We start from the raw sequence: 14,693 nt of genomic DNA on the forward strand, positions 1-14,693 counted from the left end.
AATGAAGAAGATGTAAGAACTAATGCATTGTTGAGAGGTCGGGCAGAGTGTGCCGTGCTCCTGAGGGAACTGTGCCTCTCTGGCTACACTCCCTGTAGGATGAAAGGGCCCTTCTCCCCACCGGCAGCGCCTGGGCCTGAGCTGAAGACAGCTGCCCAGGAGGCAGTCAGGCCTCCCCTAGTTCAGGGCAGCCTGGGAGTCCTTCCTTCATCCAACATCCCACGGGGCCGGCTGAGGCTTCTGGTGAGATGCAGTGGCCACTGCCCTCCGCACAGCTCCTGCCCCTGCCCCGCCCTCCATCTTGGTCCCAAGAGCAACTTCTAATAAACCTCCTCCTGCAAGCTTATCCCCACACCCTAGTGCCCTTCCCAGGGAACAACCTGAAACGAGGATGACCCCATTTTTGTTTTAAAAGACACCCATATATACACACTCACAGGAAAATGCAGGGAAAGACACACCAAAACATAAAGCATGCAAGTAAAAAGAAAAGCAACAGAAGACACTACCAAGAAGAAAGAAATGGCAACAGAACAAACTGACCATAAAGAAGATTTCACTACTCAAAGATATTTCACAGAGTAAAAGATTACTACCTTTTAAGTTACATTACTTTCCCTCTGTATCACATAGCAATTATTTACATAGCATACCTGACACATAGGACAATACTGTGCCCTGACAGGCAGAAAAGTGAGAAGAAATTTTAAGAGTTTAAGTGGCATTAAAGCTCTGAGCACTTTAACAAAATGAAGCATAAAGACAGTCAAGAGCACATAAGCAACACATCCACGGAAAAGATTTTGAGGAAACAATTTTTGTGAGGCTCAGATATTTGTAAAAATATACCTGGATAAGATGATTTTTCCCCTAAAATTTCAGATGGTTGTCTGCCTGACTGGTAAGCAATTTTATATCCCTCGCAAGCCAACATAGCACTCCAAATTTTTAAATTTCTATCACTGCATATCTTAATGAAAGAAAAGGTAAAACTGAGCCTGTCTATGATGCATGACTGGGAAAGGAAACATAAATCAATCCAACACACACAAAAAAACAGTTCTTGTTTTTCTGTTCAGGAACAGCCAAGCCACTGAGTGACAGAAGGCACCTACAACTGCTGGACGTGAGAAAGCGTGTTAACACAGGCCGGCTGCAGAAGGACGTGGGCAAAGAGAGCAGCGACCGAGTGACCAACGCCCTCCCTGGAACAGAACCCCTTTAGGATCGATTATTTCAATGAGTTACTTCTAAAACCTGGGTGCAGCAAAGGTTATGCATTCAGGAAAACTACAATGTCTCTCTTCTGCAAAAACAATCACCTCCACCACCATCATGGTCGCTACATTCTGAGTGTCTGCCATGTGCCAGGTACTCTATGAGATAGATGTTATGATTCTCAACGCACAGCAGCAGAGAGAAAAATTCCTCCCACCCCACCTCCCACACACACACAAAAGAAGAAAAAGAAAAAAGAAAGGATATAGTTAAATTTTATAATCAAATTATGACTCCCAGTGAAATCATATTTAAGATCTCAGATCATTCACACATGACATACACTTAATGAGGATCATTTTCTAGGTATAAGGCATTGCCTCCTTAGAACATTCAAAGAGTAATAGAAAACATTAGGGAAAAAAAAAGACTGTATCTATTAGATGTTTTACACAACTCTTGATGATTTCACTGCCTCTTATGGCCAAAGAGCCAACACAACATTTACAACTTTTACCTTGGGTTAAATTACATTTTACTGTTTTAATAAAGACTTCCTTAGCAAGATGGTATCCAGAATACCCAACTCAAACGCTAAATTTACTGCAGTTTATTCATAACCATCTCATCTTCGTGAATGGTGAATAGGAATTTATCTGAGGTTATGGCTACTAATATTGCTGATGCTACAACAGGCTTAAAAATGAAATTTTAACTCTATAACTTTGGCTGAGAGGACTGTTTGATTCTGACTTCACCTTTAGATTTTAATCTGACCAGCATTAAGGAAACTAGGCATTAAAATCCATAGATTATCTGGTGCTTCAGCTGAAATGAGATGTAACTTTCCCTTTCAGGCCAATATCTCATCAGCCACCCCCTCCCACGATAAATTTGCAGTAAAACAGACATGAATAGATAATCTGAAATCCTTTTTCCTTCCCAAAGGTCATCCTTTCAAGCATCAGGGTTGGAAAAGCTTGGTGGTATGCAAAGCTTTATTGTTGCTCATAAGGTTTAAAGTATCTGAAAACAGAATCTTAATGAATCAATTATTATGTTGCCTTTTGCAATAGCTAAAAGCCACAAAAGAATACGGAGTATAAGCATTCAAATGATGTCAATTCAGGTAAACGGCTAACGTCAGGACTTTCTACAATAAATCAGTACCTTTCCCTTCTTTTATAAAATTACACACCCTAAACCCAAGAGGGCTTATACAGCAAGACAGCTTCTATTGTCCTGGTATTCCTAAAATACAAAACCTGAAATATGTTTAGTACTAATGTTGAAGCAAGCATGAAGAATACATTCATAGGTTACATTTGGACCCTCTATAGCTCAGCCAAACCTATGAGTTTTTAACACTGTCACATGCATATGACTCATAGGATACATGATGAATGCCCTCTCTCTTATTAATGCCAAGAACACTAATACTTTTATTCTGAATTATTATTCGACTAACTGAAGAGAATTATAATTGTGGGTCAGCCTGATACCTATAAAATCCAATCCTGAAAAAAACCTTTAAAAAACAGTAAGAGGTATCAATACCCAAATATGTCTTTAGCACATCATCATCCTCAGCTCATCACACCTACCTTCATCATCATAATCAAAGAGCTAATGTTTACTGAGCTCTTCCCATGTGCTAGGATTATGCTTAGGCCCTTAAAGGAACTATTTCAGTTAATATTCACAACAGTCCTAAAAGAAGAAGATATTATCACCATTTTACAGATGAGAAAGATGAGACTTAATGAAGTAATTTTATACAAGAGCATAACCAGTAAGTAGTGGGTCAGGAATGTGACCTCTAAGGATTTACACATTTGGAAAAATGAATAGATGAAGACTTAAAATTAGCTGAAATGTCAAAATTATTAATAAGTAGAAAAAGACAAAAATACCCATAAACCTCAGAATTACCTAGGGCCTTGAAAAGTTCTTCTCGTACAGCAGAGGTGAATTTTCTGACCAGACACAATGTTGTCATAATAGCAAAAAGCAAATTGTAGGATAACACAATATAGAAATTTCCCAGCCAATTAAACCTTCCAAAGTCTCCAAGTAGATCAAATCTAGTGATTCCTGTTAAAAATAAATAAAATAGCCCTTAATAAAATCAGGTACAATAAATTTATATATACATAACAAAATAAAGTACAAATCAGACGGATCAAATTCCATGGACTTTCTCATTTCTGTTGGTGGGATCCTAGGTAAAACGCACGGCTGTTACCTGGTGGGAAAACCCCAGTCAACCCAAAGCGACTCTGCCCACATATCGCAGCCTCTTGGAAGCGATGAGCAATGGCGCTGACATGAGTCACTTGCTCAGAGGTTTCGCCTACATCCACAAGAAACCCACCGTGCCACTCGTGTGGGGCGGGTGGGTGCAGCCTGCTCCCCTGAACTAGGAAACCAGGGTCGTGATGGAAGAGACACCTGACAAACCCTCTCACCTCCCCCACCCTTGTCCCCTCTTCATGCAGGCTCCTGTTCACATGTCACCTCCTCCGAGAGGCCACCTGATTCCCCTTCCCCAGACAGCGGACCTGCCAAGGCCCTCCACCCTGATTATGTTTCTTCACAGCACACACTGCCCGAAATGTTTCTTTTCCTTTGTGGTTTTTTTTTTTTTTTTTTTTTGCGGTACGCGGGCCTCTCACTGTTGTGGCCTCTCCCGTTGCAGAACACAGGCTCTGGACGCGCAGGCTCAGCGGCCGTGGCTCACGGGCCCAGCCGCTCCGCGGCATGTGGGATCTTCCCGGACCGAGTCACCAACCTGCGTCCCCTGCATCGGCAGGCGGACTCTTAACCACTGCGCCACCAGGGAAGCCCTCCTTTGTGGTTTATTTATTGCCTACTTTCGCCACTAGAATGTAAGTTCTATAAGAACAGGGACTGTGTCATTTTCATTCTTATAATTCCAATGCCCAGAGCAATGCCTTGCACATACTTAAAACTTATTACATAACAAATAAACAAATAGAGTGATTCCTTTCCAAGGGAAAAAACACACACACACATTATTCATCTGAGTTGGATGCTACAGGCTTGTGCAGGGAAATGGCCAACGCTGGAAATACAGTGTAATTATGTCGTATAGGTTGCAAATGCAGTGCAGTTGTATCATATATGCATTGAAGTTACTTAAATTCACCTATACATATTTAAAAAACAAGTCTTTTTATTGAAAAAAAATCTGAATAGTCATTCTATTCAGTGAGCTCGTGTCCTAGGCCCAATACTTATTGGAAAGAATATGTGAATGGTAGGGTTTTTCTGACTACTGGTAAATGAATAAATAAATAAGTAAAACAGCATTCAAGTGGTCAGTCAACTGAGAGATGATGGGATTGTTGACACTCTTGAAGGAAGAAACTGAAGAGCTACTCGGGGCCACATAAAATTTTAACCACAAAGGACTGTATAGACAAAATCATATACCTTTAATTTTATGGGTGATCTAAGAATTTCAGGAATAACTTTGACTAAACTCAATTTCATCTTATCAGCTGACTTTTAAACTTAACTCACATCCCCACTCAATGCAGTCCCATCACCTACTACACAGACAGACCCCACAAAAGCAGCTTGTGGAGACAACAGAAAAACAGCCGGTTTCAAATAGCAGCTCTTTTGTAACTACATCTACCCAGGGCCAATGTATTTGAATCTGAGAGACAATGATCTATCATAATATTTTAAAGAAGTATAAGGTTAGTGAAAACATACAATAAAATATCTTTTAAAAGAAGGTAAAAGGGACCCAGACCCTAGTAGAGTATGCAGCACAGGTCACACCATGAGATCATGGCAACCATTCTGGCGGCAGTTTATCAGACTAAAGACTTAAGAAGACTTCAATCTATTAAAAAGAATATGGGACTTCCCTGGTGGCACAGTGGTTAAGAATATGCCTGCCAGTGCTGGGGACATGGGTTCAAGCCCTGGTCCAGGAAGATCTCACGTGCCGCGGAGCAACTAAGTCCGTGCGCCACAACTACTGAGCCTGCGCTCTAGAGCTCGCGAGCCACAACTACTAAAGCCTGCGCGCCTAGAGCCTGTGCTCCGCAACGAGAATCCACCGCAGTGAGAAGCCCGCGCTCCACAACAGAGTAGCCCCCGCTCGCCGCAACTAGAGAAAGCCCACGCGCAGCAACGAAGATCCAACGCAGCCAAAATTAATTAATTAAAAAGAAAAAAGAATATGTATCTAACCATATATATTATTTTTCAAATGAAGTACCACTTAATTAATTATTTTTTTTTTACATCTTTATTGGAGTACACAATTGCTTTACAAATGGTGTGTTAGTTTCTGCTTTATAACAGAGTGAATCAGTTAGTACCACTTAATTTAAACTAGGCAGTTATATGTAAACAAGGTACAGTCCTCCCAAAAAGAACTTCAGTGGTTTCATGGCCCAGGGATCCCAGGTAAGCATATCTGATTTTATGCATTTTTTAGAAAACATTTATTTATTTTATTTATTTATTTTTGGCTGCATTGGGTCTTCGTTGCTGAGCACGGGCTTTCTCTAGTTTCAGCGAGCAGGGGCTACTCTTTGTTGAGGTGCCCACAGGCTTCTCATTGCGCTGGCTTCTCTTGTCGTGGAGCATGGGCTCTAGGCGCGCAGGCTTCATAGTTGTGGATCGCGGGCTCTAGAGCACAGGCCCAGTAGTTGTGGTACGTGGGATTAGTTGCACCGCGGCATGCAGGATCTTCCCGGACCAGGGCTCCAACCCGTGTCCCCTGCATTGGCAGGTGGATTCTTAACCACTGCACCACCAGGGAAGCCCAGCATATTTGATCTTTAGGGCCAAAGACTCCCGAGAATCTGGTGAGAGCCACGGAATTTTTCACAAGAAAAACACACATACATGAGGGGGCAGGCGTGCGCGTATGCGCACACACACACACACAATTGTGCATATCATGAAGCTCATATTTATGGAGGAACTGACAAATAACAGAATAAAAACCCTCACCCAGATGCGCTATAAGAGTCTTATCCGGTCTCAAAAATTTTTGATCATACACCACCAAAAGCAAAAATAAAATTAGAGTACATATACCCATTATATGTGTATTTTAATTATTTATAAACTATTGATATATATGTACTACTCACTGACATATACATTATTTTACACACAAAACAAAAACTTTAAAAATTATAACAATAAAAATAAATACAAGTTCTAATAGTTTCTTCACACAGCCCAATGACTTACTTTGTGAATGGACGGGAAACAAACTCCACTTTGGAAACCACTGTCGTATGCTAAATAGCAAATTGGCACTGCCCAGAACTTGGCCTGTGTCGTGCTGGGACAGCACCACTGCATGAGAGTGAGGTGGGGGGCAGAAAGCATTCGCAGAGTGAGAATGGGAGGTATGTTATGAACAACAGAAAAATACTTTCACTAGAACTTCTTAGTGGACTCAACTTGGTATCTCGAGAATCAGGGTCAAGACCCAGTGAGAAACACCAGGCGAAGCGCAATCTCTCTCATTAGATGTTCTGGTCCCCAGATACTTCAGGTTGGCCTCACAGACAGAAATCCAGGAGTCTGTTGCTAGAGTACGCGTGAGGCAGCAGACAAAATACTAGAGATTATATAGGGACGAGCTCTAAAGACCTTGCTGTTTCAAATTTAATGTTTTAAAAATCTAACTAATATCGACTGACTAAAAGATTACTCTGGTACCACACAGTTCTTCACTTCTGAAAATCTTCTATTAGACAAGAAGCCTTAAATAATCACTTTTCTGAAATGTCTGAGAGGATTGTGTCACAGCAATAATTAAACTGTACAATGTACTTTTTATTTTAATTCTTTTCTTCCAGTTTTATTGAGATATAATTTATATACCTCACTATGTAAGTTTAATGTGTGCAGCATAATGATTGGACTCACATACAAAGGAAATGTTTATTACAATAAGTTTAGTGAACATTCATCACCTCAAACAGATAAAAACTTAGAAAGTTAAAAAGAACTTTTCCCACGTGATGAGAACTCTCAGGATTTACCCCTTAACAACCTGCCTCTACAGCACACAGCAGTGTTAACTCTAGGTATCATGTTGCATATCACACCCCTAGTACTCATTTATCTTGTAACTGGAAGTCTGTACCTTTTGACGGCCTTCATCCAGTTCCCCTTCCACCCACCTCCCGTCCCTGCTAACCACAAATCTGATCTTTTTTCTTATGAGTTTGTTTTTGAAGTATGATCGACCTAAAACACTATGCAAGTTCCTGTTACACGACATAGTGATTCAATACTTCTATATATTTCAAATGATCACGATGTCTAGTTACATAGTTATTGACTATATTCCCCACACTGTACATTTCAGACCGTGAATTTTGCAACTCTAATCTCCTCACCTATTTCTTTCCTCCCCTTACCGCCCTCCCTCTGGAAACCACCTGCTCTCTGTATCTATAACTCTGTTTCTGTTTTGCTATGTTTGTTCATTTGTTTTGTTTCTTAGATTTCATATTATCAGTGGAATCATACAGTATTTGTCTTTCTCTGTCTGACTTATTTCACCAAGCGTAATACGCTCTAGGTCTACCCATGTTGTCATAAATGGTTATATTTCAATCTTTTTTATGTTTGAGTAATATTCCAGTGTGTGTGTGTGTGTGTGTGTGTGTGTGTGTGTGGTGTGGTGTGTGGATATACACACACATCACATCTTTACCCATTCATCTATTGATGGGCACTTTGGTTGCTTCCATATCTTAGCTATTATAAATAATGCTGCAATGAACATAGGGGTGCATACATATTTTCTAATTAGTGTTTTCATTTTCTTCAGATAAATACCCAGGAGTGGGATTGCAGGATCGAATGGTAACTCTATCTTTAGTTTTTTAAGGAACCTCCCTACTGTTCTCCATAGTGGCTGCACCAGTTTACACTCCCATCAACAGTGCAGGAGGGTTCCTTTTTCTCCATACCCTCTCCAGCATTTATTATTTGTAGACTTTTTTTTTTTTTTGCAGTACGCGGGCCTCACAACGTGGGCCCAGCCGCTCCGTGGCATGTGGGATCTTCCCGGACCGGGACACAAACCCGTGTCCCCTGCATCAGCAGGCAGACCCTCAACCACTGCGCCACCTGGGAAGCCCCTATTTGTAGACTTTTTGATGATGGCCATTCTGACCAGTGTGAGGTAATATCTTGTTGTAGTTTTGAATTGCATTTCTCTAATAATTAGCAATGTTGAGCATCTTTTCATGTGTCTTTTGGCCACTTGTATTTCCTATTTGGAGAAATGTCTATTTAGATCTTCTGCCCATTTTTTGATTGAGTTGTTTGTTTTTCTGATATTGAGCCTTTGTATATTTTGGATATTAACTCCTTATCGGATATATCATTTGCAAATATCTTCTCCCATTCAGTAGGCAGCCTTTTCATTTTGTTGACAGTTTCTTTCATTGTGCAAAAGATTTTTAGTTTGATGTAGTCCCAGTTGTTTATTTTGCTTTTGTTTCCCTTGCCTGAGGAGACAGATCCCAAAAACATATTGCTAAGGCTGATGTCAAAGAGCATACTGCCTATGTTTTCTTCTAGAATTTTTATGATTTCAGGTCTTACACTTAAATAATCTGTTTTGAATTTATTTTTGCACATGATGTGAGAGAGTGGTCCAGTTTGATTCTTTTGCATATAGCTTTCCAGTTTTTACAACACCATTTATTGAAGAGGCTGTCTTTTCCCCCACTGTACATTCTTGCCTCCTTTGTCATAGATTAATTGACGTAGCTGCATGGGTTAAACTTCTGGGCTCTCTATTCTGTTCCATTGATCTATGTGTCTGTTTTTGTGCCAGTACCATGCCGTTTTGATGACTAGCTTTGTAGTATAGTTTAAAATCAGAAAGCATTGATACCTCCAGCTTCATTCTTCCTTCTCAAAATTGTTTTGGCAATTCAGTATCTTTTGTAGTTCCATACAAATTTTAGAATTATTTGTTCTAGTTCTGTGAAAAATGTCATTGGTGTTTTGATTGTACTGAATCTGTAGATTGCTTTGGGTAGTATGGTCATTTTAACAATGTTAATTCTTCCAATCCATGAACACAGTATTTCTCTTCATCTTCATTTTAACAATGTTAATTCTCCCAATCCATGAACACAGTATTTCTCTTCATCTGTTGTGTTGCTTTCAATTTCTTTCATCAGTGTTTTCTGAGTACAGGTCTTTGCCCCCTTATTTAGATATATTCCTAGCTATTTTACTCTTTTTTGGTGCAATGGTAAATGAGATTATTTTCTTAATTTCTTTTTCTGATAGTTTGTTGTTAGTGTATAGAAATGCAACAGATTTCTGTATACTGATTTCTGTATATTAATTTTGCATCCTGCAACTTTATGGAATTCATTGATGGGGTCTAATAGTTTTTTGGTGGTGTCTGTAGGATTCTCTAAGTATAGTATCATGTCATCAGCAAACAGTGACAGTTTTACTTCTTCCTTTCTAATCTGGATTCCTTTTATTTCTTTTTCTTGTCTGACTGCTGTGGCTAGGACTTCAAATACTATGTTGAATAAAAGTGGCAGGACTGGGCATCATTGTCTTGTTCCTGATCTTACAGAAAATGCTTTCAGCTTTTCACCACTAAGTATGATGTTAGCTGTGGGCTTATCATATATGGCCTTTATTATGTTGAGGTATGTTCCCTCTACCCAGTTTGTGCAGAGTTTTTATCATAAACGGATATTGAATTTTGTCAAAAGCTTTTTCTGCATCTATTGAGATGATCATATGATTTTTATACTTCAAGTGTCTTAATGAGATATATCACATTGATTGATTTGCAGATATTGAACCATCCTTGCATCCCTGGAATAAACATCACTTTATTTATTTATTTATTTATTTGTGTACGATCCTTTTAATGTACTGTTGAATTTGGTTTGCTAAGATTTTGCTGAGGATTTTTGTACATGTTCCTCAGTGCTATTGGTCTGTAATTTTTTTGTGTGATAGCTTTGTCTGGTTTTGATATCAGGGTGATAGCATGCCTTCCTCTGCAACTGTTTGGAATAGTTTGCAAAGGACAGGTGTTAACTCTTTTCTAAATGTGTGGTAGAATTCATTTGTGAAGCCATCTGCTCCTGGACTTTTGTTTGCTGGGAGTTTTTATTACTGATTCTATTTCATTACTGGCTATTGGTCTGTTCATATTTTCTATTTCTTCCTGGTTCAGTCTTGGGAGACTGTACATTTCTAGGAATTTGTCCATTTCTTCTAGGTTGTCCATTTTATTGGCATATAGTTGTTCTTAGTAATCTCTTATGATCCTTTGTATTTCTGTGGTATAGGTTGTAATGTCTTCTTTTTAATTTCTGATATTAATTTGGGCCCTCTCTTTTTTTCTTAATCAGTCTGGGTAAAGGCTTATCAATTTTGTTTATCTTTTCAAAGAACCAGCTCTTAATTTCATTGATCTTTTCTATTTTTTTTTTAGTTTCATTTATTTCTGCTGTGATCTTTTACAATTTCTTTCCTTCTACTAACTTTGAGTTTTGTTTGTTCTTCGTTTTTCTAGTTCTTTTAGGTATACAGTAAGATTCTTTATTGGAAATTTTTCTTGTATCCTGAGGTAGGCTTTTATAACTATAAATGTCCCTCTTAGAATTGCTTTTGCTGAATCCCATACATTTTGGATCGTTGTGCTTTCATTTTCATTTGTCTACAGGTATTTTTAAATTTCTTCTTTGATTTCTTCAGTGACCCATTGGTTGTTTAGTAATGTATTGTTTAGCCCCCACATGTTTGTGTTTGGGGAAGTTTCTTTTATTGTAGTTGATTTCTAGTCTTATAGTATTGCAGTTAGAAAAGATACTTAATATGATTTCAATTTTCATAAATTTACCAAGACTTGTTTTGAGTCCTAGCATGTGATCTAGCATGTGCAGAATGTTCCTTGGGCACTTGAAAAGAATGTGTATTCTGCTGCTTTTGGATGGAACAGTCTATATATATATATATATATATATATATCTATTAAGTCCATTTGGTCTAATGTACTTTTTAATTAAAAATACCAACACAAGAAAAAGTAACAATACTTAAAATTTTAACTTAATAAGACATACAAATGTAAAATACTTCAAAATCTCTATTTCTAGGGAAATATATAAAAGGATACTAAGGCAGCAAATTTTAAAATACTACTAACTATAAGAAAATTTCAATTACCAAATGCTGTCATTTCACTCTCCTAGTCAAATACTGAAATGCTTATTCCCATTCAGAAGTTCATTTCTTTAAAAGATAAGTAAAATATATACCAGGTAAGAAGCTCAGTTAGTTAAACAGCAGCTAAGCATAAGGCCACATTATCTGAATTATCTGTCAATAAAATACTCTTCATAACAAACCTAGTGCAGCTCCCTGCACTAGGATTCAACTGAAAATGTTTTATGCATAATTCCTTAAATAAAGATCTTTTTTAATCCGTACCTATAAAAGAACTAAGGTACAAAACAAAACCTCATTTCAAGAAAGAGCTGGTTACTCCACCTGCAATATGAGTCAAGAGAATTTACGTTTGTTAGCCCACCTGAGTCAACTTAGACTTTTAGCAAGCAGATTCATGTTCCTTAGCTAGCAAGAAGTTGAGAGAGAATTTATAAAGCTTGACACACTAAAAGGATCATTAAAGTAACTTTCTCAATAAATCATGTGTGCTGGCATATCACACAGATGGCTGACATGAATATCCATGGCTTTAATGAAAGACTGCCAAAAAGAGCACATACTTTTATTACAAAAAACAAATTTATAAATTAAGTGTTCTTTGACAAAACATTGGGATTAACACATTTCCCCCCCTCTGGATTCCCATAATAGTTAGTATAAATTATTTTCTTGACTAGATTTTTAAATTCCCTTCTCTAAACAAGGCTTTTGAAATAAATTTACCTACACAGTGTCAAAAAATAAATGTGACTTAAAGAGTATGAAATAATAAAATCTACAATCAATTTTGAACATCATTAATTTCAGGACTAATGTAAATAGGCTCACTGTCAATTATTTTATTTATTCACAAAGAAAGTAATTCTAAAACTAATGAGAGGTTCCACTTTTGGGGGGGTAACAGAAGATGATGTTAAAGGAAAGAGTTTAAATCTGACCAGTCTTACTCTGCAAATAGATTTTCATTATATTACATGAATTAGAAATATGTTTATTGACTTCAGATTCCAGCCAAAACTAAGTGAAGGAGACCAGATTTTCCCTCACACCTGAATCAATAAAAAAACTGGACCAAATATACAAAACCGTGGTATTCGAGACCTTGAACATCTAGCAATGAAGGTCAATGATGCTGAGATGAGAAACAAGCAAGGTGGGCTCTTTGTTTGTCATAGCTCCTGCCTAAAGAGGGCTTTCTGACTCAGAGTGGAAAGGAACAGGGACAGAGTCCAACCACCTCATTGAGTTAAAGAGGTGCAGGTGGAGCTTGGGACAGCATGGTGGCTAGAGAGCTACACAGGGTGGGAACCTGAAAGGTGTGCACAGGACATCTTGAGTATTCAGTCGGGAACTGACCAATACGTTGCTTGTGGGAAAACAACCAACCCAGAAATGACACAGATGACAGAATGAGTATGAAGGACATTAAAACAATTATAACTATATTCCTTATATTTCAGAAGCTAGAGGAAAGCATGAACTTGTTAAGTAGAGACATAAAACATATAAAACAGACCCAAATTTACCTTCTACAGAGAAAAATTACAATGTAAGGTATAAAAAATACATTAGATGGGATTAAAGACAGATTAGACACTGCAAAAGAAGAGATTAGTAAACCTGAAGACATTTTCAACAGAAACTACTCAAAATGAAATACAGAAAGCAAAACAACAAAAACATGAATGGAGCATCAGTGACTAAAAAAGAAAATGATTATGTCAATAGATGCAGAAAAAGCATTTAACAAAATACAGCATCCATTCGTAATAAAAACTCCAGCTAAGCAGGAAAAGAAGGGAACTTCTTCAACCTGGTAAAAGGCATCTACCAAAACAAAGAAAAAAACAAAAACTATAGCTAATACCAGTTAATGGTAAAAGTCAGAATGCTTTCACACTATGGTGAGGAACAAGTCAAGAACATGTGCCCCCACCACACTTCTATTCAACATTGTACTGGAGGCCCTAGATAATACAACAGGGAAGAAAAATAAATAAAAGCATCCATATTGGAAAGGAAGAAGTAAAACTGCCTTTATTCACAGACATCATAATCATCAAAGTAGAAAATTCAATGAAACCTATAAAATAGATTTAAAAGAATTACTAGAACTAATAAGTGAACTTATTAGCAAAGTTGCAAAATAAAAGATCAACACACAAAAATCAACTGTATGTCTACATACTAGCAATGAACTATTGGAAACTGAATTTTTAAAAAATATACCATTCACAACATTATCAAATGTGCAAGCCCTGAACATAAAACTACAAACACTGCTGAGACAAATGAAAGAACTAAATAAGTACAGACTGTTCAAGGACTAAAAGACTCAATATTGTAAAGACATTAATCATCTTCAATTTGTTCTACAGATTAAACACAATCCAAATCAAAATCCTAGCGGACATTTGTGTGAAAAATGACAAGCTATTTTTAAAAGTCATACAGGAATGCAAAGGACTCAGAATAACCAAAACCACTCTGAAAAAAAGAACAAAGCTGAAGGACTTACACTACCTGATATCAAGTCTCATGATCAACCCACAGAAATCCAGACGGTGTAGTATTGATGTAAAGACAGAGACATCGATGGAACAAAATAGAGTTCAGAAACAGATCTGCACCCACACATACATGGACAATAGATTTCCAACAAAGTTTCAAAGGCAATTCGGTGGAAAAGAATAGATTGTTCAAGCAGTGGTGCTGGAATAATTGGTTACCAAATGCCAAAAAATAAACTTTCATTCATACCTCATACTATATATAGAAATTAACTCAAAATAGGTCATGGACCTAAGTATAAAATTTCTAGAAGAAAACATAGGAGATAATCTTTGTCATCTTGGGTTAGAGAAGATTTAACTAGGTATGACACCAAAAGCACAATCCATAAAAGAAAATTTGGTAAATTTGTTTTCATCAAATTAAGAATGTCTGTACTTTGAAAGATATTGGTAAAAGAATAAAAAGACAAGCCACTGAATGGGGAAGATATTTGCAAGTCAGGTATTGTGATAAAGCACTTTTAAAAAATGAGCCAAAGATCTGAATAAATATTTCATCAAAAGAAAAAATACAGATGGCAAATGAGCACGTTAGTCATCTGGGAAATTCAAGTTAAATCCACAAAAAGATACCACTACACACCTATTAGAAGGGCTAATGTTAAACTGACTGACTAAACCAAGTATTGGTGAAGATGTAGAAGAACCAGAGTTTTCCGA

General features: G+C 37.6%; 1 protein-coding gene across 6 annotated transcripts in view; it reads right to left on the minus strand.

Annotated features, from left to right (window-relative positions):
• LMBR1 (limb development membrane protein 1) overlaps window positions 1-14,693 on the minus strand; it is a 162,742-nt gene that overhangs the window by 24,103 nt on the left and 123,946 nt on the right. For 5 of the 6 annotated variants that reach the window (XM_067747582.1, XM_067747581.1, XM_067747580.1 and 2 more), the window contains one exon: window positions 3,151-3,312. The exons of the other annotated variant lie outside the window; for it this stretch is intronic. In XM_067747582.1, coding sequence (XP_067603683.1) covers window positions 3,151-3,312 — 162 coding nt within the window. The remainder of the gene's footprint in view (window positions 1-3,150; window positions 3,313-14,693) is intronic. 6 annotated transcript variants of the gene reach the window in all.

This window comes from Pseudorca crassidens, chromosome 8 (assembly GCF_039906515.1).
Source record: "Pseudorca crassidens isolate mPseCra1 chromosome 8, mPseCra1.hap1, whole genome shotgun sequence".
NCBI classification, from domain to species: domain Eukaryota; kingdom Metazoa; phylum Chordata; class Mammalia; order Artiodactyla; family Delphinidae; genus Pseudorca; species Pseudorca crassidens.